Source organism: Macaca thibetana, chromosome X, assembly GCF_024542745.1.
Source record: "Macaca thibetana thibetana isolate TM-01 chromosome X, ASM2454274v1, whole genome shotgun sequence".
NCBI classification, from domain to species: domain Eukaryota; kingdom Metazoa; phylum Chordata; class Mammalia; order Primates; family Cercopithecidae; genus Macaca; species Macaca thibetana.
Window position 1 is genome coordinate 36,063,690 of NC_065598.1, and position 27,824 is coordinate 36,091,513.

The following is a 27,824-nucleotide window of genomic DNA, read 5'->3' on the forward strand; positions in this document are numbered from 1 at the left end:
AGCTTCTGTAGCAATCTCACACATAATTGCTGTGGATTTATTTCAGCAAACATCCTGGTGTGATAGGTGTTCTCCCTTAAGTCAGGTCAAATAAAAACAAATACTTTACAAATTAAGGCTTGAAATTTTCCAGGAAGCAGCAAGACAGGTTAGATAATAACAATGCTCAGGAATAAGACTTTTTTGAAGAAGTCCAATGTCAGTCTTTCCCTCCTTCATGTTGTAAGCTACAGATTTTTACAACTTCCTTGGTTGCAAGCCTGCTGCAGAGCTGTCAAAAGGAGGATGGGAGTTACAACACACAAGTTACAATGCAACAAACTCCACTGTTCTTACCAAAGTTTGGCAGTTTATCTTGGATAAACACTACTCCTGAGATTGTTGCATGCCTCTTTGTATTTACCAGTGTTCTGAAAAAGTTAATTTTCACAACTCTTACCAGTGTTTTTTGTTGCTTACATAGAGGGATAAATGTATGGTGGTTCTAATGTTGTAATTCTCTGCCTTTCTTTCATTGGTTGTCTAGTTTTATAATTTGAAAAATATTTTATGTTTTAGCTTGGGCTCTTGCTTCTCAAAGTGTTATCCTTGGATCAGTAGCACCAACATCACCTGGGAGCTTGCTAGAAAGACAAAATTTCAGGCCCACTTCAATCCAATTGAGTCAGAATTTGCATTTAATAACATCTCCAGAAGATTTGTTTTTACATTAATATTAGAATCATGTTGTTCTAGGTCAGCAGGTTTCAAAGTTTAATAAATGGGTGAGGCCAGGCATGGTGGCTCATGCCTGTAATCCCAGCACTTTGGGAGGCCGAGGCAGATGGATCACGAGGTCAGGAGTTCAAGACCAGCCTGGCCAACGTGGTGAAACCCAGTCTCTACAAAAATTCAAAAAAATTAGCTGGGCATGGGGAATGCGCCTGTAATCCCAGTTACTTGGGAGGCTGAGGTGGAAGAATTGCTTGAACTCGGGAGGCTGAGGTTGCAGTGAGCCAAGATCGTGCCATTACGCTCCAGCCTGGGTGACAGAGTGAGACTCCGTCTCAAAATAATAATGATAATAATAATAATAATAAATGGGCAAACTATATTAAAAGCATCTTAAGAACTTGTTTTAAATAAAGATTTCTGGAGCCCATTCCAGACCTGCTTAGAATTCATACAGGTAGAACTTTGGAAATCTGCATTTTGAACAAAATTTAAGTAATTATTATGCAGATTGAAGTGTGAGAGCTGCTGATTTAGAAACTGCAGTTATCAACTAGGATTATTCTTTTTTCATTTAACAGGTAGTTCATATTGCGTTTTTGCAGTTAATATTTATATATATTTTAAGAAAACATGTTCTTTGTATTTAAGCAGGGATGATTCAGACACATGTAGATTGCTATTTTAACTCAAAATGGTATATGCACAATGTATAAAAATATGATATTTATTATGTTGGGCTAGTCATTTTATTTGTGTGTCAAATTGGATGATCCTTGTGACTACTTTTTAGCCAGAACAGGTTATTACCAAAATAAATTTCTCCAATTAGTTACCTTGGATTTATAGAAATATAAATAAATGTTGGAATATTCTTCTGCCTCATAATTTTATGAAATTTAGATGAGAATTTAGAATTTAGTAGCTGACTTTAAATTTAAATTACTCTCTGGAGAGGAATTCTTTTTTATGTATTTGCCTAATTGTATCTTAGTAATAATATAGGTGAATCTGGTAGTCTGACAGATGTTTCACAAAGTTCACAATTTACATTTTACTATATTTAATTTCGTCTGTTTAAGCATTTTTAGTATTTAATATTCACACAATTCTTTACAATTCTTATATGAAAGCATCAGAAATATCAATTTAAAACAATAGGACAGAATCTGATGTTGGCATTAGTTCAACCACTGTGGAAAGCAGTTTGGAGATTTCTCAAAGAACTTAAAATAGAATTACCATTTGATCCAGCAATCCCAATAGTGGATATATACCCAAAGATAAACAAATCATTCTACCAGAAATACACATGTACTCATATGTTCATTGCAGCACTATTCACAGTAGAAAAGACATGGAATCAACCTAGGTGCCCATCAATGGTGGATTGGATAAAGAAAACGTGGTACATATGCACCATGGAATACTTTGCAGCCATAAAAATGAAGGAGATCATGTTCTTTGCAGCAACATGAAAGCAACTGGAGGCCATCATCCTAAGAGAATTGATGCAGAAACTGAAAACCAATTACCTCATGTCCTCATTTATAAGTGGGAGCCAAACATTGGGTACACATGGACATAAAGAAGGGAACGATAGACACTGGCAACTACTAGAGGACAGAGAGATGGAGGAGGCAAGGACTGCAATAATACCTATTGGATACTACGCTCACTATCTGGATAATGAAATCAATTATATGCCAAACCTCAGCATCATGCAATATGCCAACCCTACACATGAACTCTGAATATAAAATAAAAGTTGAACATTTTAAAAATAATAAAATAAAAAATAAAAATTTGACTGAAGAAAAAATGGAATAAGAGTTTTAGGATATAGGAAAGTGTTGCATTTTAGTTTATATACAGGTGCAGACGTGTGTGTGTGTGTGTGTGTGTGTGTGTGTGTGTGTGTGTGTGTGTATTAAGACTAAAACTTTTGATTAATTTATTGCTAGCCTAGTTTTTCTCAAAAAGCTAGGATTTGGGGATATCAATAACTGTTATATAATAAAAGGGGTTTCTTTTGATAAATCAAGTTTAGATATTTTATTCTTAACAATATTTGACACAATCTGTTCACTTCTGAACGTAGAATTAGCCATTCACGACATGAACTTCCATGACATCTTTAATTTACTGCTAGGGCATCATTTGTATACTATTCTTACCCTATGATGTGAGCAGCCTGGGGCAAAAATGTTTGTGTTTCCAGAACCTCATGTCCTACAAGTAAGAAACAAATGTCGCTATAACTGTTTCTTGAATATATGAGCATTGTCGTATAGGAAGACTTTCCGTTGCTGTGTGATTTCAGAAGATGGCATAATTATTAATGTACTGATTGACTAGCTACCCACATCTCATGTCCATTCCTGAAACATTTTGCTTTTATCGGAATAGGTTTAGAAATTATGAAACGTGGCCGGGCGCGGTGGCTCACGCCTGTAATCCCAGCACTTTGGGAGGCCGAGGCGGGCGGATCACGAGTTCAGGAGATGGAGACCATCCTGGCGAACACGATGAAACCCCGTCTCTACTAAAAATACAAAAAAGTTAGCCGGACGTGGTGGTGGGCGCCTGTAGTCCAGCTTCTAGGGAGGCTGAGGCAGGAGAATGGCGTGAACCCGGGAGGTGGCGGAGCTTGCAGTGAGCGGAGATCCGGCCACTGCACTCCCGCCTGGGCGACAGAGCGAGACTCCGTCTCAAAAAAAAAAAAAAAAAAGTTATGAAACATGTACAGCTCTGGTGATGTGTAAGACCAGTGTGATATTTCCTCTTTGTTTCTGGAATATAATTGACTAATCACTTATCTTCTAAATGTCCTTGCTATGAGAATTCAGTGCTGCCATTCCATATAAAAAGATACTATGTTTCACATATTTCCATTCCCGATCTTTCCCTTCTTTCTAACATATATCTTCTGAGTTGCAGAATGAAAGCACATGGATTTTTTAAACTGTAGTTTATTCTGATTCTAAGGATATTTTATGAATTATGGGAAAAATTTATCACATATCTGAATTTTGTTGCAATCAATTAAAAATTATTTCTTCATTTATTACAGTGTTATTTTGGTGGAATCCTCAACATTTGTCTCTTCGCCATCAAAGTTAACTGAATCCAGGCAATACCCAAAACATGAGTAAGTGTCTATATTTTGTACTCATAAGTATCTGAGAAAAAGTTTTGAGAAATAAGTGGTCAAGGAAACTAGTTATATAATTACACAATAGTTTTCATTTATTCAAAATGTTTTATTTACCTAATTCACACTCATATCCAAATACATATTTATATGTTACTAGATTCATGTGCATAAAAATTGAATAAATATGAACTTGGTTAAATATAGTAGATTTTCATGATTTGTGGTAGTTATGTTCTATGAAATTGCTACACATTATATTTGTGAATACTGAACCATTATTCCAAGAAGAAACACATATAATCATACAGATTATAATAGTAAATTCTAAAAATAACCCATCATGGAAGATTCTATTTTCTTTTTTTTACAAAATGAAAACAAAGTTCAGAAGTGTCAGATGACTTTCCTGACACTGCCCCAATAAAAGGCATCAGAGAAGGTATTCAAACCCTGTCCACTAGGCCTGAGTGTCTTGCATTACTCTGCACTGCCCACTGTTGTCTCTACCTCTTCTCATCTCTATACTTGTATAAGGATTGAAATAAGAAGGCCCCTTGTCACCTTGTTTGACCTCAGCTGCGAATTGGTGCAACCAGTGACAAGAACTTTTCACCACTCTGTGCGTGTCCTTTAACACCATGAAAGCACTACAAGTATTGATTTTGGGGTTACAAATACGTTTTAGGAAGTAGGTGGATTTGCAAATACGGAATTCATGGATAACGAGGATTGACAGTGTTTAAACTTATTCTACCTACTTTATGAGGGCTATATTTAGTTTATAAAGACATTTGCTGAATAAAGAAACAGAATTTTTAAAAAATTGATTGTTTTATGTTGTTCTTCTGTTTTACACTATAGAATCCCTATATAAAGTTAAGTACAATCAAGAACAATGTTATCACATTAAAGAGAGTTAGGTAGAGAGAAAATAATGTAGATGTCTATTAATGAAATGCATGCCTATGTTGATCATTACTACTATGTTTTTAGTTTATTTAACACCCTCGTTTGTCTTTGTATAGTGCTTGACAGCATCAATATCATCCTTTTAGATCCAAAAATGTATCAAGAGGCAAGAATTTGACAATTTAAATGACAGGAATTCCCAGTGTCATCAGAAACCATTAAAGTGCTTGTGCAGATCTTGCTAAGATTAAAATGAGTGCAGGTCTTTTTTTTTTTTTTTTTCAAAAGTGAATTGTATTTAACTTAACACTTTTGGGAGATTATATGGGCTGCATCTATTATGAGATGTTTGATTCCTTTAATGGTTATTCTGTGAGAAAAGTTATTAAAGAAGAGACCATTTTTGTCTCACTGAATTTGTTTTATTAAATGCCAATGTAATGCTTACATAGGGCTTTTGAAGTCTTTCTTTCATATTTTGCTTTAGTGAACACTAACATATGAATTGATGTATTGAACTATAAGGTAGTGTTAAAGATACCAAAAGAATAAGAGGATTGTAGGTATTTTATGTTAATTTCTTTGTAGATATGAAATTCAAGTTTTACTGAAGTATTGCTAAAAACACTTCTGTAAACAGTTCTCTCTAGATTTTTATATTTTCAGCCCCTTGATTCTTCTTGATTAAGTGGCTGCTTTGTGATTGTAGATTTTGCCTGGATGGACTTGAAATAACGTCTTCACATTAATTGTGTAAAATTTATAGTATCATATGGTAAATTAGAGTCAGATCTTGAAGTGATACTGTAGTTATCTGTGAATATAAATAACGCAAAATTGAATCAGTGTAATGAAGAGAAAAATTGAGTATACTTTCAGGACTTGGAATACAAAATATGATTTCTGTATCTGAAATTTATCACATTTTTCTTTATATAATACACTGGAATGAGTTTGATTAGATCCAGAGTTCTGGGATTATTGAAGCCATGGAATCTAAAGCTACAAGTAAGGTTTTCATCTCTGTGGTATGCTCCCCAAATCAAAAAGAAAATAGAACAAACAATTATAAAAGCATTTATAATTTAATTTTTCTAGGAAAGGAAACCTTGGAAGTACTCATCCCAAATAATTACCAATTCAGCATGAAATATAGCTTAAGAAGTGTGTCTGTCATGGTCCCAAGCATTATTGATCATTCTTTCTCATTAGTGTCATACATTTTATTTGTAATGCTACACTTCCTTAGTTCTTCTCTCAAGCCTTTCTGTGATGAAAAACAAAACAAAACAACAACAGCCAAGAAAAACTTAAAGATGCTGAGACATTGAGTATTGGGTCAGAGAGAACATTGATCCCAAATAGAGCAGTCAGGCTCATGCAGATTAACTCTCCAAGGATAACTCAGAGTCATACATTTAAAATACTGGAGATTTACTCACGTGTAGCCCTGTGAAGACTGTCTCCTAAATCAAAGGCAAGGGCAATTCTTATAAAGGCAAAAGCCACAAAGTTTCTCAAGGAAGAGGGCTTGTCAATTAGTGCAGGCTCTTGGTTTATCATTTAGGGACTGGCATGAGATGATGACTGAGGCCCAAATCTGTATGTTGAATTGAGATAAAGTAGTCTTAAATTCCCACAAAAGGTTGTTTTTCTGACAATTCTAAAGAGAAGAAGTTACTATGGCTCCTTCATCTGGAATTCTGCTTGCATCCTGTGTAACACCTTCAGACTCTAGATCATGTAGCACGAAAGTCTGTATTCAGTTTCTGAGGGATCAACTAAACTACCAAGAGCTCCGACAATCAAATCCACTTCTTAGGCAATGGAAAGGAAGATGCACAAGGATAAAAGTGTGCCCTTTTTCTATTAGGGAGGTTTGCCAGAAATACCACACAGCACTTCTGTTTGTAGCCCATTGGCCAGATTTTAATTAAATGACAAAACCTGGCTGGAAGAAAGACTGGGAAACCTGCTTTCTCCATACACATCTAAATAAAATTAGGTTTTTGTCAGTGAGGAAAAAAGGAAAATGATTATTGGGGCAGTTAACCAAGTCTCCACCATGAAGGGACACAAAGATTTTTATCCCCAAGTAGCACAAAATAATCTAATATTTCATCAATCTGACTTCTTTGGCATAATGAGGCATTTCTATCTTTAAATATGTCTTAATAAAATAATACTTAGTAATGTTACACATTACTTTTAAAAGCTTTTTATTGTTTGTCTTGAAGAGATTTCCATATACAAACTGAAATTTAATAACATGTATTTTAAATCATGACCAGAATGAAAGTCCATAGTAGTGCCTCTATGATATATGGTCTCAATAAAATCCTAGTCTAATATCTATGTTTAATCAGCATGGTAGCAAGTAAAGCAAGAAAATGTTTTTTAAAAACTCCATAAATGAACTGGATTTTTAAAAGAGGTTTTCTCAAATGTTCCTGTTTTCCTCTACTTAGGCACATGGTAATATTGCACTTCTCCACCAATGTGGAATTTATGTGTCGACATATAGCCTATTTGGCCAATGATATGTGAGGAGAAGTGCTATATGTTATTTCCAAATGGTAGCTTTAAGAACCTGTGAGAAACTTTTCATGTTCCCTTCTCTTACCATAACTATTATTGAAACACATATAGAAAGAAGCCTCCTGGTCGGGCATGGTGGCTCATGCCTATAATCCCAGCACTTTGGGAGGCCGAGGTGGACGGATCACTTGAGCTCAGGAGTTCAAGACCAGCCTGGGCAACATGGTGAAACCCCGTCTCTACTAAAAATACAAAAATTAGCTGGACATAGTGGTGGGTGCCTGTCATCCCAGCTACTTGGTAGGCTGAGGCATGAGAATCATTTATGCCTGAGTGGCAGAGGTTGCAGTGAGATGAGATTGTGCCACTGCACTCCAGCCTAGGTGACAGAGTGAGACCCTATTTCAAAAAAATAAAGAAGAAAGGAGCCTCCTTCACCAAGGATCCCTGAGTGTACCCTCCACCTTGATAGACATGTAGCATTAGCAAGAAATAAACTATTGTGCTAATCCGTTGATACATGAGGTTGTATGTTATTGCAGCATGACCTAGCCTATATTACTAACCGATACTCCTCCTCAGGTTCACATCAACTAATATCTCTCCAAATAATACATTTTCTCTTCTTAAGTGAGTAGTAAAGTATGAAATAGTAAGCATTGTTAAACTGGCTTTAAAATAATGATAGACTCTTCTATTTAAAAAGCCTCCATGAGCTGCTCTTTGTAAGCAACCAGATACATATATTATAAAATAACCCATTTGGAACCACATGAATGATAAAACTTTATATTCATCACACATTTTACTTTGTGGGGACATGATCCATGAGCATAATGAGAGCATTTAGTAAGTTCTTATTCTAATGAAACCCAAAGGAATTTTCAGGAAAGTATCAGTGTAGGCAACTAATTTTAGCCAAACCTTGAAATTAATGAATGGAACAGCTGGGCTCAGAAATGAGTACTTTGTCAATTATTTCTAATGGTTATAAGACCGGCTGTGTTTTTTTTGCCAGCAATATTGAGTTATTTAATCATTCAACAAATTCTTATTAAGTGACAACTCAGGCATGGAAAAGCATAAAGATAAATAAGTCACATGTCTGGCCCTCGATGAACCAGTCACCAAGCAGAAAACAAAAATCCCTGCCAGTGGAGGAAGTTTTACAGGGAAGAAAGTATTATTAGATGAAAAAAATATTCTATGATCTGATAGCTTAGGAATATTGCTATCTAGCTATTATGGAGAATTTCATGGAAGAGAAGACATTTTAAAAGAAGTATTTGGTGTTTTCTCTTATTATAAACAAATCGTGATCTGAAATATGAATAAGATCTTCATGGCCAGAATCTAAAGAAGGAGGAGAACTTTCCTATGAGCATAGGAACATGGGTGAAGGGAATTCCAGAAGCAATGGGTAGGTGCATGCAAGGGGAAATAAAAGACGTATAAACTGCAGGGTCAATATAGGAGCATAGGAATTAATGTTGAAAAGGTAATAAAGTGTTTATCATTCTGCTTTGAAAGTAGTTCTCACAAACCTATGTTTTATTGTAGACTATATGCTCCATGAGCTTAGGGGCTTCATCATTAATCTCTATGTTTCAGAAGAGCTTGGCTCAGAATTGCAACCAAAAATGAAAGAAGGCCCTGATAGAGATAATTTTCTGGATCTTGATCCTTGTTTAAAACAAAACAAAACAAAAGACTGGATCCAGTGGCTCACACCTGTAATCCCAGCACTTTGAGAGGCGTGGGTGGGCAGATTACCTGAGGTTGAGAGTTCGAGAACAGCCTGACCAACATGGTGAAACCCTCTCTCTACTAAAAATACAAAATTTGCCAAGCGTGGTGGCTCATGCCTGTAATCCCAGCTACTTAGGAGGCTGAGGCAGGAGAATCGCTTGAACCTGGGAGGCAGAGGTTGCAGTGAGCCACGGTTGTACCATTGCACTCCAGCCTGGGCAACAAGAGCAAAACTCCATCTCAAAAAAAAAAAAAAAAAAGCTGGATTCTGGAGACTCATGATTTTAAAATATTTCTTTTTACTATACTGAATAATTAGGAACAATTAGAATTAGGCAAGTGTCTTAGTCTGTTAGGGTACTATAGCAAAATACTATAGATTGAGGGGCTTAAACAACAAATATTTATTTTGCACAGCTCTGGAGGCTGGAGAGTCCAAGATAAAGGTACTGGCAGATTCGGTGTCTGGTAAGGGCCACATTCCTGGTTCATAGATGACAGTCTTCTTGCTGCATCCTCACATGGCAGAAGGGGTGAGGGAGCTTTCTGGATTCTTTTTTATAAGGGCACTTATCTCATCCATGAAGACTCCACTTTTCTGATCTTTGGGAGGTCTTCACCTCTCAAAGACCCCACCTCTTAATACCATGAAACTGGGGATTAGATTTCAACAAATGAATTGAGGGGGTCAGGGCAGGGGAAGCCCACTCAGTCTATAGTAGCTAGTCTCTAAAGAAAGCAGAGTGAATTGAAGGCCAAATATGGTAGTTACCTTTCATGATCCTATTCTAGATTAGGATTTCTTAACTTTTAAAAATGTTATCAGGCTCTTTGGTTCTCATGAAAACTATTGCACTTTGAAGAATAGTGTTTTCTAAACACATAAAATAAGATGTAAGGATTAAGACTATCTTAGTCTGCATGGGCTGCCATAACAAAATACTAAGAACTGGATGGTTTAAACAACACAAATTTATTTCTCATTGTTTTGGAGGCTGGGAAGTCCATTATCAAGGTGCTGCAAGATAGATTTTATTCTGTGTCCTCTTCTGGTGGCTTGTAGATGGCTGCCATCTTATTATGTGCTCACATGACCTCTTCTACATGTGAGAATGGGTAAAGAGAGAGAGCTCTCATGTATCTCTACTTATAAGAACACTAATTCTATTGGATCAAGGCCCTACCCTTGTGATCTCAGTAAAGCTTAATTACCCCCTTATATTTCTCATTTCCAAATACAGTCACATTGGTGGTTAGGATTTAAATATATAAATTTAGGGGTGAGGGGCACCATGCAGTCCATGGCACAAAGGAAATGAATATTACAATAGATGATCAAAAGTATTTTAAGAGCGTAATCTAATAAAATATATACTTTATTAACAGACATAATGGTGCAGTTAATGCCTACTATACTTTAAAAGCAGTGATGAACATAAATAATATCGTAAGATGTGAACTGAGATGTGATATAAACATATCTGTGATTATTTGGTGAGCAAATCATAGATATGCTTAATACTACTATGGTTTGATTTAAATTGTTGTTAAGTTAGTGGAAGTCAAGCTGAAATTTTTTCCCCATTCAAATTTGTAGATCAACTCTGTCCTTCTATCTTAGGACTCCTTGCTTTAGACACTTCTCAACTGCTCAGGGGTCAAGGTGGTACAAAAAACAGCGAATATTTCATTTTTACTAGCCTCTAGGTATCCACTGGGCCTTTTCTTGAGAAACACCTATATATATGTCAAGATAAAATGAATCTAAAACTTAATGCTCTCTAGTTTTCATGATGCATGTGGCATTCAGGGGGCATGATGCATCAAAACTAGACTTGAACCAGACATTTTGCTATTTGGTTGAGATACAGCCTTGAATGCCTGCCCTGAATTAACTTCATGAAGGCTTATGATAAACATCTTCCTAACCCTTTTGGTAGAGGTTTGAATAAGAAATCACTTTTTGGGCCGATTTAGTCATACCCTTAAGCGAATCAATCCAATGCCATTTTTATCATTTTAGCTTGAAAAGAGATGCATACCACTACTGCAGAGGAAAAAGAAATATTACTCCTTCACACCTCAAAAGTAGTTTCCAGTCCCTGACTCTGGACCACTACTGGGTTAGCAGGAAATATTTCACTGGTTGATCTACAGTATTTTTTTTTTTATAATTTTAGCCTCTTTTGATTCTATTTTTCCCTATGATTAAGGACTTACCCTTCTTTTACTTCAACAATAGTTTGTGAGCATTTAGAAAGTGGTAGTGTGGACTGAGGTGCAAAGATTAACAAAAAGGTAAATAAGTTCTTTTCCATTCTGTCTTTGGGACACCAAAGTTTTGTAGAAATGTTAGATTTATCACTGGCTTTCTAGACTCAGACATTCATCAGGTAAAATAGAATTTTTCGAAGTCAAATTATTTCATCAAATTATTTTCTGATGTCTTTTGTAATCATGATAACCATTGGATTCATAAGCAAGTCAATACAAATATCTAGGTCTGCAATGTGTTCTGTCTATCTTTAGCTTAAACAGTCACTCAGATGTTCTGGGTTTGAGAGTCTCTTTTTGGGGATGAGGCAACTCTGATTTCTTCAAAAGGCACTATCCTTATTTGTTTCCAAGAAAATAGGTAAAGACAAGGAAAAAGATATGAAGCCCAAATTGGTCTGCTTTTCTACTCACTGTAATAAAAATGACTGGACTAGAGATTACAAGTATTGAACAAAATGAGGTTTGGAAATTATCTATATATTTTAGTCAGGCTTTCTACCCAGAGCTCTAATATCAAAGAAATGGCAATGGAGCCAAATACAGAGAAATAATAAGCAGTCTTTGTTATTCTTTCTATTCTATATGGTCTCCCTTATAAATGCTAAAATATCCATTTATTGTGTCTATAGCAACATTAAAATGTTTATCAAATGCTCAAATTATGTAAAATAATAAATGTTCTTATTTTAAAAAGGTATTACCTTTTTTATAAAAAAGATATAATTTACAGTGCTAAGCAGAATACCTGTGCGTAGAATTAAGCCACAGAATAACTGTTAAGAAGTGGTAACGAACTTCATTACAAATGTGGCGTAAAGAAAAGACAGTACAGTGTTACTCATCAAAATCAAATGGTGAAAAGGAATGGATAACTTTAGAATAACTTTAGTTGTAAAGAGTCAAAATATTTTACAGCATCAAATTCAGGGAAAAGCAGATGTCAAAGTGAGCAAATATGGGGTTTTGTGTTCTCAGAAAAAAAGTCAGGTAACCAGTATCTCTAAACCCAAATAGTAATTGACAGCTTATTGAGTAAAATAACCAAGAATACTACAAGAAGAATGATATGCGTGAAATTGATGGGTTCTGGAAGACCTGGAATCTTTCAAGGGAGACAGTTGCTTCAGGCTGTGATCTACTACTTTGTTTTTAGAAATGCAGTCGGAGATTAATCAAATTCCCAGGTCTTCTTATACCTTTATAAGAAACAAGCAAATGTGAAAATAATAAACTTAAAGAAGAAAATTTTCTCAAGAAAGCAATTTCTAGAACTACTTTTGGAAAAAGTACCTATTTAATCCTAAATTGAGATAATTCACGTTTTGAGTCTTTGGATTTAGGGTTTTTATTATTATCAAATTTGCACTTCTCTACAGTACTGTATTTTAAAGTGAAAGATAATTATTTTATCAATTTTTTGAAAAGAGTGATGGAAATATTGATGTTTATTAGTTTTCTTTTTGTATTTTTATGTTTTTTAATTTCTAAAACAATGTGAACCTCAAATAATATTTGAAATATATCTATGGTCTTTTCATATCATTTGTACTTAACCATAACTTTCAAGGCTCTATATTATTTAACTAATATGAAGAATTGTTTTTGAGTTTTGTTTTTGTTGTTGATGTTGTTTTCCTATTTTCTTGTGTCAGTGATGACATCAGTAGCAGTGGGAGTGACACAGATCAGGGCTGTTGTGATTCCCCAAATCTCTTACATACCTGTGAGTACCTAAATAAAAGTTTTTATTTGTTTTCATGTCTGATTTTTATGTGCCAAGCATAATATGAAATGAAATATTCAACAGGGATGGCTACAAGGACAGACAGAGTGGTAAGCCCTGGGGATTGCTGGCTGATTTGAGGCTGAAGCATAGGTCCTGAGTCTTTTCCCTTGATGACCCTTTGGACAACTCTGCACAAATCTCTCCTTTCACTGCTGGTCTACTTCCCTCCAATGTACAAAGAATGTGTTTAGCTATATGGCCTTTCTGTCTCTTTTTTGGCTTATTCTGAATTGTTTAAACTTACTTTGGTGACAGGTATCACCAAGTTTAGAGTTGTAAGGGGAGCATTTTCTTTCATAAAATTACTTTATGAAATAACTATAGGTCTATAAAAGATGCGTATAATGATCAGTAGAACAAATGGACATAGGAACGTTCTGGTTATCTAGAGCTGTAGAACAAACCACCCCAAATATACTGGCATAAAACAATAAACATTAATAATAATGGTTATCTCTCATACATCTGGGGTGACTGGGCTTAGCTGCATGACTCTAGTTCATGGTCAAATGGAGGCTGGGGCTTGAGTCCTTTCAAAGTCTTCTTCACTCACATGTCTGGCTGTTAATGCTGCCTTTTGTTTGGGACATCTGCTGGGGCTCTTGGCCTGAACACTTACTCATGGCTTCTCCATGTGGCCCAGGCTTCTTCACGGGATCTCCTTAAGTTCTAAAGTGAGGTGAGCCAAAAAAGAAAGAATTGGCAGAATTGAGTTACTTTATTTGATCTGGTGTCAAAAATCACACTGCTTCACTTTTGCTGCATTCTAGCATACGATTTGTAAGGATCAGGTCACTAAGCCTGGCCCACTACATCATCATATTTAAGGCAATATCAAATAATGTGTGGACATGTTTTAAAACTGCTAGATAGATACACGGAGCTCCATGGCACAATAGGTTAGTGTGCCATACTTATATGATAGATAGATAAAGGTATAGATAATACATCCTTTGTTTCCAGTTTAAATTATCCATTGTACCCTGTGAAACATTGCATAGTCCACAAAAATTTGAAGATTCCTGGATGACCACTTTGTTTCGTATATCCTGGCTAATTTTACACAGTAGCGAAATTCTTTGTAATGAAATTATGTATTAAGGAATCTTTATAGAGGGTCATAATTAAGCATTGTTTAATAACAAGGTTGATCTAGGGTTACTGTATTTTCATTAACAAATATCATCTTCTAATCTTACATGCTAATGTTTTGAACATTTTTTGATACCAAAACTTTAATCACTAAAGAACAGCACTTATAAAAATATATGTCAACAAGCTCTGTTTATGTTTTGCTAGCAATTAAGTCCACTTTTATCAGAGAGTTCTTCTGCTCCATGAATACTGTTTACCTGGGAGTGAAAGGAACTTCAAGCCTAGAGCTCCGCTTTCTTCCCTTCAACATGCACGTGCGCTACTGTGTCATCATCTTGAGCAACAAAAAGGTGAGAACAGAATTGTTATCTTTGTGTTTATCACGAGCTGCCACTTTAATGGAGTAACTAACAGCAGATGACTTGAAGGCAATTGGGGACTCTTGAAATGTGGATGATTTCAGCTCTCACGTTACTAAGCAAAGAGCTTGTCCTCAAGAATATCCGGTTACACTAGCTGTGGGTAAATTTTATAATAGCTGCATAGAGCAGTCCCATGGGAGTAGAGTGACCTTTTTGTGGCTCTATTTGTATTAGTTATCCATAGCTTTGTAACAAATTATCACACACTAGGTGGCTTAAAACAAGACATGCTTATTATCTCACAGTTACTGTATGTCACAGGTCCAGATATGATCTAGATAGATATTCCGAGGAGGGTCTATCAAGTCTCCATTCAAGGGATTGCCCAGAGCTGGATTCTTTTCAGAGGTTCAACTGAGGAAGGATCTGTTTCCAAACTCCCTCAAGTTGTTGGCAAAATTCATTTCCTTATGGCTCTGGGACCCATGCCACCTACACTTTCAAAACTAGCAAGGGAGAGAGACAGAGAGAGTTAGAGAGGGGGAGAGAGACAGATGTGAGAGAGAAAGAGAGAGAGTTAGAGCCACCACTGAGGGAAGGTTTATAGCATTACCTGCTTCCAGAGAGACACTGCCATGTGTTGACCCTAGGAAGAAATTTATAACCCCCAGGATGTAGTCACAAATTTATAATCAGTTATGTACACACTAAATTGAATATGTATGCAGTGAAAAATGGTAATTGGAAAGAGGTATTGTACTTACCTGGTGTCTATGGCATTATTTACATGTGGAAAATAATATAGCCTATTAGAAATGTAAAATATAGTTTAATTTTACACTTAAAATTACCACTTAGAAGGAAAAAATGCCTTTTTATAGTAATGCTGAAACTTGTTTTTTTTAATTATTTTAAGAGTTCAGGATTTAAGTAAATTCCTGCATATATAAAATTTGTAAAATGTAGTAACTATATTGTGACCAGTAGTTTGATCAAATACTTCACAATCACTTTTGTATATTAATTTATAATATAACCCAACAAAATACTAGAGCTAATTGTCAATAGCATAGTAACAAGGTTGATTTTATTCTTTGACTTAGTCTATTGGAATATTAATATTAGCTTACACAAATTTAATATAATTAATCAAAATGTAATTAACATGTTATCTCCATTTACTAAAAACTAAATCTTGCTTACGTATGTTTTGTCCTTGTCAGAGAAAACATTAAAATAAAACAGCAATCTTGAAATTATACTGCTGTCAATTGAGAAACAATACCCTCAATGCGAAGTATTGCATTGAATTAATGTTTCTTACATGAAGAACATCTATTGTTTTACACATTGCTAATTATATTAAAAAATATAATAGTTAATCAAACATGCAAGCTTACCTAGTTAGCTACTATTCTTATTAAATGGTCCATAACTGCTTTACCATTAAGAACCACCTGTTGGTTGGGTGCAGTGGCTCAAATCTATAATTCCAGCACTTTGGGAAGCCATGACAGGCAGATTGCCTGAGGACAGGAGTTTGAGACCACCCTGGCCACACGATGAAACCCCTTCTCTACTATAAATGCAAAAATCAGCTGGGCATGGTGGCATGTGCCTGTACTCCCAGCTACTCAGGAGGCTGAGGCAGGAGAATTGCTTGAACCTGGAAGGTGGAGGCTGCAGTGAGCCGAGATCATGCCACTGCACTGTAGCCTGGGCAACAGAGTGAGGCACTGTCTCAAAAAAACAAAAAACAAACAAACAAAAAAACACCTATCAAAAACTGAAATTAGATGTCTACTTGATAATTTTCCATGTATAAAATTGAAACATTGCTACTAACACTGTTATCAAGCAAAGACTATTTCTTTCATTTTGGCTGTTCTGTTTGAATTTTCATATAAAGTTGAAAAGATTTAAGGAACAACTATTTGAAAACAGAATAGTTTTATAGATCTTACATTAATGTTCATAGAGATTCTTAACTAAGGGAGAAACCTATGAAAGCCCTGAAAATTCATGCTATCAAATGCTAGAGAGCCAAAAAGTTTTTGCTCCAACGTGGAATGGAGCAAATTAGGTAGAAGAATTTCAAGCAGAATCGGGGCCCAGTCCCTGATGAATTGTACCTTTTACGAGGAGGAGTTGACAGACCCCTTTACAAAGCACACAGACATTGCAAAACACACCATGATGCACTGATAAAACCTTGGGGTTCTGTCTTCACTGTGGTGTCTAGCATGTGAACACCCACTCTCTGTGATTCTGGGTTTTTATGCAGTAAGCCACTTGGCATTGCTGAGCTGACCTGTGTAAGGGAGGCAAGGGTATCAAACAGGATGCCTGATTTGGGGATTGAGTTAACAGTGGGTTTCAGTTGCAACCATTTGCTGTGGTATAGCCAGCCCCCTCCCAACAAACCTTCAGTGTTTTTTATTGACTTGACCCAGAGCCTTCCTTCCACCTGGTAGATTTATCTTCTGGCCTTTTTTGTTCTCTATCTACAAACCTTGGTTAGAACAAATTGAGACCAAAGTCCAGGCGTTGCTGAATTGAAGAAGTCAGAAGGGAAGTCAGCATCCCAGAATAACTTATGTGAATCAGTCAGCCCCACACCAGGGTGCCATATACCAAAGTGAGTTTCAGCCTTGCCAAGTCAACTTGGAGGTTAACAGGGAAAGCACACCCACTCCCAGGAAGAAGACCCTGCAAGACTTTCTTGTCGATTTATGGTCTATAATAATTTAGCCTAAGGCTGTTAAGCACCAGTTGTTAAGTATATTAAATGTCACTTTGGCCATCTGCCATATATTTGCGTAAATCAATGGGGCCACTCATCTGATTCTTTCCACTATCAGTCATTTCATTCTCTCTTAGTCTTTTGTGTCTTCCTGTGTCTGGTGATGCAGAGATTAAGTTGGCAGTCTCTAATATGCATATATTTAAATATTTTCCAAGGATGTGCAATTTTTTTCAACTATGATGAATGTTTGTAACATTAATACAGAATTTAACAGTACTGATTTTGCTTGTTTATTGAATGAAGGTAAAAACATTAAATTATATAATGCTAAAATCTTTATGTGATTTTATATTTAAACAGACTAACTTGAGTTTTATTAAAGATATATTTATAACTTGAGGAATTGAGTATTGAGGACGCTTTCTTTTTTATTTTTTATGATTTATAATGGCAAGTCCTATTTCATTTGTCCTTTGATTTTTTTATTCAATTTGTCACAACTGTTTTTCTTTTTCGAGGGAATGAGGATAACTACAGTCCTCCCTACAGGTGACGCCCCTGAGTTCCTGGAGAAACATAGGCAAGATGAAATCCCATTTGGCCTATAATTACTTTGAAGCATTTATTAACCTCATAAAGCCTGCTGCCAGTATGGGGACAGGTTATGTCGACCTTGAAGTCTCTGTCAATGTGGCATATACTCACAAAGTTACAAAGATTCTTAGCTCCCTTCATGCTGCAAGGCCTTTTTGCTCTTCAGCCACCCTCCTTCCTCCTATTAACCAGAAAACCCTCATCCTACAATAAGCAGTGCAGATTTTTTCAAGATAAACATGAAGAGAAAATCTGAAAATTAGAATTTTGTGCCTAATTGTCAGTTATTTATTTTGCTTATCAACAGTACTATCAGATAGACTGTAGAGAGTCCACATGCCTGAGGTACCAACATTTTAGCTCTAGGGAATATCACCTCGCATGGCATGGCACAGTTGAGGAAACAGTAATTTCTATTTTCCAAAATCAATACTATTTCTATGGACGCTCATTCTACAAGGAAGTTGTAGAATATACAGAATGACTACATCACATTTTTAAAAGTTTGTATTCTTCGAGCTGGATTTCAATAATTTCATTTTATTATTCTGCTCACTCTTCCCAACATAGTTTAATTCAGCAACAGTATACGGCCAATTTTCTACGCAGAGAGAGAGAGTGAACATATGCAAAGTCCATGATCTTTGCACTCAAGGGACTTACATTCCAGTTGTATTAGTCCATTCTTGCACTGGTCAGCACTTCGTCCCAACCATTCAACAAGTCTCTGTGAAGTTCCAAACTTTCCCTCATCTTCCTGTCTCCTTCTGAACCCTCCAAATGGCTCCAACCTCTGCCTCTTACCCAGTTGCAAAGTCCCTTCCACATTTTCAGGTATCTTTATGGCAATACCCCAATTCTGGTACCAATTTTCTGTATTAGTTCATTCTCACACTACTATAAAGAACTACCTGAGACTGGGTCATGTATAAAGAATGGAGATTTAATTGGCTCATGGTTCTGTGGGCTGCATATTCTTCTGCTTCTGGGGAGGCCACAGGAAACTTACAATCATGACAGAAGGAGAAGGAGAAACAAGCATGTCTTCACATGGCCAGCAGGAGAGAGAAAAAGAAACAGAGTGAAGGGGGCGGTGCTACACACTTTGAAACAACCAGATCTTGTGAGAACTCTATCATGAGACAGCACTAGATGAATGGTTCTAAGCCATTAGAAACCAACCCCATGATCTAATCACCTCCTACCAGACCCCACCTCCAACTTTGGGAAATGCAATTCAAGATGATATTTGGGTGGGGACACACAGCCAGACTATATCACCAGGGGAGAAGGCAAACTTGCATAGTGCTGGCCTACCTCACACAGAAACTTTGCATGAATTTGAAGTATAGGTGCCTCCTCCTGGTGAATGAGAGAAGCTTACTGGACATATGGCACAGTCCAATGAATTAGAAAAAGACATCTCTTACTCAGTGGATGCTGCTTTGTGATGGGACATCCTTGTCCTTGACAAAATGCCCCCAGGCAAGGCATACTCTTTGCTAGTACACATAGTATCCTGAAACATGTCCACTAATTTCTATAAAGCAGTAGACAGATTGTGACAATTTCTAGAATAGAAAGGAGAATTCATTTCTATATGATAGTGAAGACAGGGATAATTGATTAATACAGGAGTTTGATCAAGGATGAGTTGCCAATAAAACAAAGAGACTGGGCAGGAGAGATGTGTGCTCCCAAGAAGATTCTATGAACACAGCAAAACAGCTAAGTATGAAATCTCATGGACACAAGGATTAATGATTGTGAGAATGGTTTATTGGAAGTGATAGAAAATTGGATGGGTAAATCAGACTGATATTGAGTAGGGCAGTTAATTTTAAGTTGAATTATTTGTAATCATTTTAATTATTATTGAAGCAGGAATCCAGTGGAAGCATAGGCAGGGTCTGATTTCATCTTTGTTTTAGAAAGCATCTTTGGCGCCAAAACAGATAGTAGATTACAGTTGGAGAAAGGAACTGGAGGTAGGGAGACTGGCTAGGAGACTTTTGTACTGTGTTACACTGCTTCACAAACCCCCTTTCAATACTGCCCTCAGCTATTCCCTCTGTAATTCTAACAAGGGATTCCAAGGACCACAGTTTATATTGCTATAAAGATCAAACTTAATGACAGTTTGAGTGATGTTCACATTTGAAGGGAAGGAAGTTTTCATTCACTTGCAGAGCAAATTGGTGACACATTTGAGTGAAATGGTTCTGAAAAATGTGGTGATGAAAGGAAAGAGAGACTGCAGATTTCGTTGCCACAATGCCTTCTAAAGTCTAAGGACAGCTTCCAGGTTTTTGAGGAAATAATGTCCTAAAACATACCACCAATTATTATTAAACAATCCATTAATACTTTATGTCATTTAAATATATTTTATCTTCTCAAAATGTCTGTGGAATAATCTGTAAGGCATGCAATTAATATTGTGTCAAAATTTTGTTAAGAAAATTGAACTTTTAAGTGCAGGTATACAAATCTTTTCATGAGTCCTCTCACCCTCAATGAGTTTCCTAGCTCCTAGCTCACTGCGTTATTATAAATTATTCTATAAAAATATAATTTTAAAAAACAGTGATTATTCTTACTAATCAGGTTTATGTTATAATTTTGATAGTCAAATAGTGACCTATAAATGATTAATGATCTCTCTTTAGCATATGGAATTTAACATTTAGAATTTTAGCTTAAGTTCCATGTGCCTGTTTAGTCATCAAAATAATATAATATTGCTCGGCCATCTCAAACAAATAAATCACAAAACAGGAAAGATCGAAACCCAAAATAAGAGAATAAATATGATTTAATACCTATGAAAAATCATGGAGACTTTGTGTCTAGGTAAATGCACTTTTTTTTTTTGGAAGATTGAGGTTATTTGTATCTAGAGGGCATCCATGACTTGTCAAAGGTTACCCAGCTAATTAATGGCAGAGCTGGAATTAAAACTTTTGTGCCAATTCAGTATTTGTATCCCTTTTTTCTGGGTAATTAACAGCTGGTCTTCTTGCAAGTTTGCATGTAACTGTGCTATTTGAGGACTGCATTTAATTAGATACACAAGAGGAACAAAATATCTTCTGTAAAAGTTTCTTATAATTGACAATGAGCTTTGGCATCTTTCTCGAAAATACAATATATTTCTAATTAAGCATGCCAAATGGAATTTATGAAATTAAAAGCAGGAAAAACTTGTATAGGTGATTATTAGAACACCTTATGATGACAAGCGTCTGCTAAGTGTCAGCTAATTTCGTTTCCCTTGTCAAAGCTTCTAGATTTGGAATATGAGAGGAATTTCTACTTTAAAACAGCTCTTTATTGCATTTCTGTGCCTTTCATGGTCTAATTTTATTCCAAGAAAAAGTGGAAGCAAATAATCAAACTATAGTAGAGGTTATGGCTCTTCTGAATAATGTTCTGACACAGGCAAGATAAGCATTATTTTCGATTAAGTGATTTTTTAATAAAAAGAATATATTGATATTGAACATGTTAGACAAAATAAATTTTTGAGAAATGGTAATATTCTGTGTGTGTAAGATGCAGAATTTAATGGAAATTCAGTGGAGTCCTAGTTAATAATATTTTAATTGATGAATCAATGGCTGAGAAGATGTTATAATTTACATTTGAGGAAAATATTCTGGCAAACAGCAATTTGCTCCTTTTAAATTGACTCCCATGGGTTGGTTTTCATTTTCACATGGTAGACAAGCCCTAGTTCAGGTTTTAGTTGGGCACACATTAAAACAAACAGGTATTTATAATAACTCTATACTCAATGAGTCTAATTGCTTATGCATATTTTATTTTTGATAAAACAACAAATTTTTAGGTAATTAGTTATCTAATTTCATTGTTTTATCTAAAGATCTTCAGTCTTTAACTGATGCATTTTTCCTCTACTTGAATTACTGAGTATTTTATATCATTAATTGTTGATCATTCAGTTACATGTGTACGGAAACACATACACACACACAAATCACATTTCAAATGGCTAGCTTGGATTTTTGCTTGTAAAGTGTGTGGCTACTTAAGAAAATGTACTATATGAAAATTGTGTATTATGTACTATTTATTGCCAGGAGTGTATAGACTTAAATGATAAATAATATAAAACATTCAAAGATTTTCATATTCCTTTTTCCAGCATGAACTATAGATAACTGTGGATCTTAATTAATAAAATTTTATGGAATATTATCATACAGCAATAGACCACAAATGAATTATAAACAAATTCTAATGGGGGGATAACAAAGCTATTAAAAAATAGACCTCACAGTGAGAAATTTTTCATTCTTATATTTTTTATAGATTAATTTTTAATTTCTACTGTTTCATTTGTTATCTAGATTTGTAATATTTTAGAATATGTATTTTTTGCATGGTCAATTTACCTTTATATCATTGTTGACAAAAAGAGTCAAACTCTAAAATATTTGGGGAGATTTATTCTGAGCCTAATATGAGTGACCATGGCTATGACACAGCCCCAGGAGATCCTGAGAACATGTGCCCTAGGTAGTCAGGATACAGCTTGGTCTTATACATTTTAGGGAGGCATAAGACATCAGTCAATACATGTAAGATATACATTGGTTCTGTCCAGAAAGCAGGACAACACAAAGTGGAGACTTCCAGGTCATAGGATTCAATGATTTTCTGATTGGCAATTGGTTGAAAGGTATATCTAAAGATCTTGAATACATGTAAGGGAGAATGTTGGTTAAGACACTGGGTTGTGGAGACCAAGATTCTTATTATACAGATGAAGTCTTCAGATAGCAGGCTTCAGAAGGAATAGATAGCAAATTATTCTTATCAGACTTAAAAAGATGCCAAACTCTTTAGTTATTTCTCTCCTGGATCAGGAAGAAGACTCCAGAAATGGAAGGGGATTCTCTACAGAATGTAGGTTATCCCCATAAGTGACAGCTTTGCAGGGCCATTTCAAAATGTCAAGAAAATCTATTTTGAGATAAAATACTTTGATTTATTTCAGTGCCTGCTCTTTCATGTTGATACCTTCCTGCTAGAAAGAGTCTGTTTTGTCAGTCTTAAGGTCTCTGTTGTAATGTTAATGCTGGTCAGCTGTGCCTGAATTCCAAGGAGAGGAAGGTATAATGAGGCATGTCTGGACTCCCCCACTTCTTACCAAGGCTTGAACTAGTTTTTCAGGTTAACTTTGGAATGCCTTTAGGTGGTGCAGGGATCCATTTAGTTAGTTGGGGTCTCAGAATTTTATTTTTGGTTTACATCATTTATCTAGATGTTTCATGATTATAATGAAGCAAATCCTAGTGGATCACAGAATTTTATTCATAATTCAGTAAGTGTTTCTACAGAAAAAAAGGTTTTTCTGACACTGCCAAAGATATCCTTACTATTAAAAATATGGTAAAATTTTTCTTAATATCATCCAAACATCCAAGCTGTTTTCAGATTTCTCCAATTGCCTTATACTTATTTGTGTGTTTTTTCTGTCACTTGTCTTTGAATCAGGATCTAAATAAGGTTCAACCATTATGATTATGTATGTCTTTTGAGACTCCCTCTCTCCTATTCCTTTTTATTAAAACTCTAGGTTCCTAAAATTAAGGTGTTGATCATGCCATATTACAGAGGAGGAAACTGGATTTCAGAGGTTTAGTAAACTTGCTTGAAGCCCAGTAGCTAAGAAATGGCAGTGCCAATTAAAACCAGGCATATCCACTTCTACTGATCTTTCACTATATCATGTTGCTGCCCTTGCATTATTCCTACTTTTCTTTTTGCCTTATCTCTTTAGCCTGTTGGTCTAAAGAAAGAAATTGAGGCAACATTAATATAGAGAGGTTATTTGGGCTAAGGTTCAGGACAGCTGCAAATGACTTTCTTCCAGGTTGCCTTGGGTAGTGCTCCCTTTATCCTTTGTTATAAACAGATTTTTAAAGGCAAAAAGGGACAAGGGTGGCTGATACAAAGTTGTTTGACAGGAATCCTCCCTGATTTATAGAAATAATATTGGCTAACGGTTGGCTATACATTGTTTGAACTATAGAGTGTGAGTTATGGTTTCTAGCATATGGCATTGTATGGCTACTTGGCTTCAGTTAGTATAGAGACCACATATCAACTGGCCTCAAGAAGTAATTATTTAGCATAAGGGGATGTGAAACTCAACTGCTGTCACATTTTAATGCCTCTCTGGGACGGATAATTAAAGAGGGCTTTTATTCATCAAATAAAAGATTCTTTTCTTTCTTAAGCCTTTTCTACTTCTGGTCTAATTATTTTTTCTAAAAAAAAATTTAGCCTTTTCCATGTTCATTTTGAAAGCCTGCACTTTAAAATGTAGAGTTTTGGGGACTCAGATGCCTGGCAAAGCTGATGTCACTCCTCTCCAATAATAAGTTACAGACTAAAGGAAAAAAATTTCTTGCTTCCTCTTTTGTTCATTTTAAGACAGCAGTTGCCCGAGGATATTTGGGAAGATCAACTGCTATCAGTGCAATTCTGCGACCTTCTTAAGCAATTCCTGTGTTCTGGTTGCAGGCAAAGTTTCTCCCATGCTCTGGATGAACTATATGTGTGCCTTACCTTTGTTTGCCCATTTATAGGCTGTGTTGCTTATAAAAGCACAATTCATGGTAGTTCTTATAGTATGCAGATTTCCCTTGTAGCAGAAAAAGTTATATTTTTATGCGAGATTTTGAAATTTAATATTATAATGTCTTGTGTTTTAGATTGGACAGTTAGTATATGTTGCAGAAGGAAAAGGTATGACCCCCTTGCCTTCCAGTTGCCTTCCAATGAATTCTTCTTCAAGTCCAGTTTGTTACAGCGGTACTCGAGAAGAAGGTACAGTACACATGTGTTTTATTTCATTTATAATGTTGAAAATGGACTGTTCCTCATATAGTTACCTAAGCATCCTCATAGCAAGCTTCTCTTCTGTGTGTTTAGCTTTTGAAAGGGCTTCTTTTTAACTTTATTATGTCAGCATCCATGAAATAAAGCACCATTTTACCATTAAAAAAATTTCAATGGTGATTTTTTTAAGTCTTCCTTTTCCAATCTTAAGCTAAATATTGGAATTTGGCACACAAAATATTTACTTGGCAACACTTGCCATTTCTCAAATAATCTGGGAGTTACTACACTCTCAAAAAATCTACATAATGTTATATAACCTGGAATTTTACCCTGGCTTCCAGTTCTTGATTATTGTTCCTTAAGGAATTAGGCGTTAAAATGTTGTCAGTGAAAGAAAATGGCAGTTCTTGGGAGTTTTTGACAGGTGTCTTTTCTTTTAACATTTATATCTACTCTCCCCCTACCTATCACTGATAGGAGCACAATGGTCACTGAATTTTTGAGCATGTTGATGACGTTTATATGGACCAATCATTTGACTACATCTCTTAGAGAATATCAATAATCTTTAATTCCTGAAAACTTGCTCTTTAATTACTGAATTAGAACTAATGGACATGTGGTATGCATTTATTTTTACTCTGTTTCATAATGACCATAACTGCAATTTTATATTTCAGACCTCCCAAGTCCATTCTGAATAGCAATGTCACAGGCATAAATGTTCATTGTATTCATTAATATTTTTTTCTTCCTCCAGGGCCTAATAAGAAATACCCAGTTCTATATTTTAATTGCAAACTCCATCAAATCCTGTATATGGACCTTAAATTGCCGATGACTAATGAAGCCAGGGAAAAGGCTTTGGCTTTTGCAGCACAGCAACAGATGTCGAGTATTGAGTATGAGCGAAGGTTGATCACAGGCACTCTGGAGAGCAGTAGTATCCGTGTGGCCATCGCCCTCCTGGGACTGACCAAGATTGAGGTGGGAATGGAGAAATAGATGATTCCCTTCAATTACTGTCTCTTTAAAAATACACAGAGCTGCAGAGCTGTTACTATTTAAAATGTTATTTTGATTAAATAACATTTTTAGAAGGAAAAGTAATGAGTACTGAAGGACAGCTCAGTTGCCATTTTGTCCTTTATATCTCATTAAATAATGAATCTGAAACAAAGCAATATACTATGTAATTTAAGGCATTACAGTGTGGTCATTAATTCACAGTAGTTTTCATTTCTATTTGCACATTAAAGTACCCTGGAGAACTTAAAATAATGCCCATACCCAGGACCCACTCAACAACAATTAAATGTGAATCACTAGGAGGGGGTGGGTAGGAATATGTTCTAAAAGTTGCCCAGGATATTTTGCTCTGTACCCAGGTAGAATCATCTCTGGTGTCAGATAGCCAGGCTGAGAATTCAGACTCTAACACTGTCCAGCTGTGTGACTGTAGGCTGGTTATTTAAACCTCCTCAAGCCTAAATTTTTATATATTTTCATATGGAGATATTGGCAATTTGTAAAAACTGAGATAATTATATGTAAAATGCTTACCTCGTGTATATAATAAGTGCACTCTTTGTGCATGATATTGAGGTAGTTATTACTAATCTCTATAGTAATAGTACACTACTATTACTGTTACCTATTGCTATAGACTCTATCATTACAGCTTAAAATAAGGTACAATCTATTTTTATGATTGGAATTAGGTACAATCTATTCTCACAGAGCAGCCAAAGCTATTGTTGTAAACGCAAGCCTGCTCATTTGCTCCTGTGTGCATATTCTTCTACTGGCTTTCCAACTAATGTTTGTTAAAAGCCCATATCCTTTGGATGATCTACATGACCCGTCATGTAGGAGTCCATCGGTTGCCGCTTCCTTCCCTCATCTCACCTTTTCTGCTGGAGTCCATTCTCTAAGGCCACTCCCTAGCACATGCCTAATTGCTTTGCTTCAAACATGCCGGGTGTCTTCCCCATGGCCTTTGAACTTCCTCTGTTACTTTTCCCTACACATTAGTGGGCTGCCTCTCTCAGTTACTTCAGGTCTCTGTTAAAATGCTCTTACTGGCCAGGCACGATGACTCATGCCTGTAGTCCCAGCACTTTGGGAGGCCAAGGCAGGTGGATCACCTGAGGTCAGGAGTTCAAGACCGGCCTGACCAATATGAAACCTGGTCTCCAATAAAAATACAAAAAACTTAGCCAAGCGTGGTGGCATGTGCCTGTAATCTCAGCTACTTAGGAGGCCGAGACAGGAGAATTGCTCGAACCTGGGAGGCGGAGGTTGCAGCGAACTGAGATCACGCCTTTGCACTCCAGCCCTGGCAACAAGAGTGAAACCCCGTCTCGAAAAAAAAAAGAAAAGAAAAAACAAAAAAGCTATTAGTAAGATTCCGTTTTGGCAACTTACATTTTTACATACATTTTTCATTCTTATTGTTTAAGATTTATCTTCATTTATATATATCAAAATACTTGGCACTGTATAAATTATTTCTTTTTTTTATTTGTCAGAATGCTAGAATCAATACAGCCTAATCCCAGACTTCTAACAATTGGTGATGATATTTTTTAAATGGCCTGGATTTTGAATTTCTGATTGACTCAAAAATGTTAAATCCTGAGGCTTTCATACTTTCTTGACTGTACTGTGCTTCTAAGAAGTTGATGGTTTTCTTTAGCTCAAACCAAACCACTTCTTTCTGATATAGAACAATAAATTTCAGAAGGTTTATGTTCAACTTTCAGTACACTATTACATTAACATTTTTTGATTAGTGGCTATTTCAAAATTTAAGCCTGTCATAATGCCCTCCCATTTTCTTTTTCAATTGATTTTCTTCATTATTACCTCTTGTCAAAACATTTTATTTAAATTACAAATGGTTGAGACAGGTGTTATTTTGTCCATGACTAGCCTTTTCATTGTGTATGCATATGTATATAGTTTCTTTCTCCTTCTTCCTTTAGCTTTTTCCTTGGAACGCAGCATATGTGTTCATTGTTA

The 27,824-nt window shown here is 35.8% G+C and overlaps 1 protein-coding gene across 1 annotated transcript in view; it reads left to right on the forward strand.

The window, feature by feature from the left end:
• CFAP47 (cilia and flagella associated protein 47) overlaps positions 1-27,824 on the forward strand; it is a 439,964-nt gene that overhangs the window by 230,550 nt on the left and 181,590 nt on the right. Inside the window, exons 40-44 of the mRNA XM_050776518.1 lie at positions 3,785-3,862; positions 12,994-13,064; positions 14,427-14,572; positions 24,671-24,785; positions 25,561-25,787. Coding sequence (XP_050632475.1) covers positions 3,785-3,862; positions 12,994-13,064; positions 14,427-14,572; positions 24,671-24,785; positions 25,561-25,787 — 637 coding nt within the window. The remainder of the gene's footprint in view (positions 1-3,784; positions 3,863-12,993; positions 13,065-14,426; positions 14,573-24,670; positions 24,786-25,560; positions 25,788-27,824) is intronic.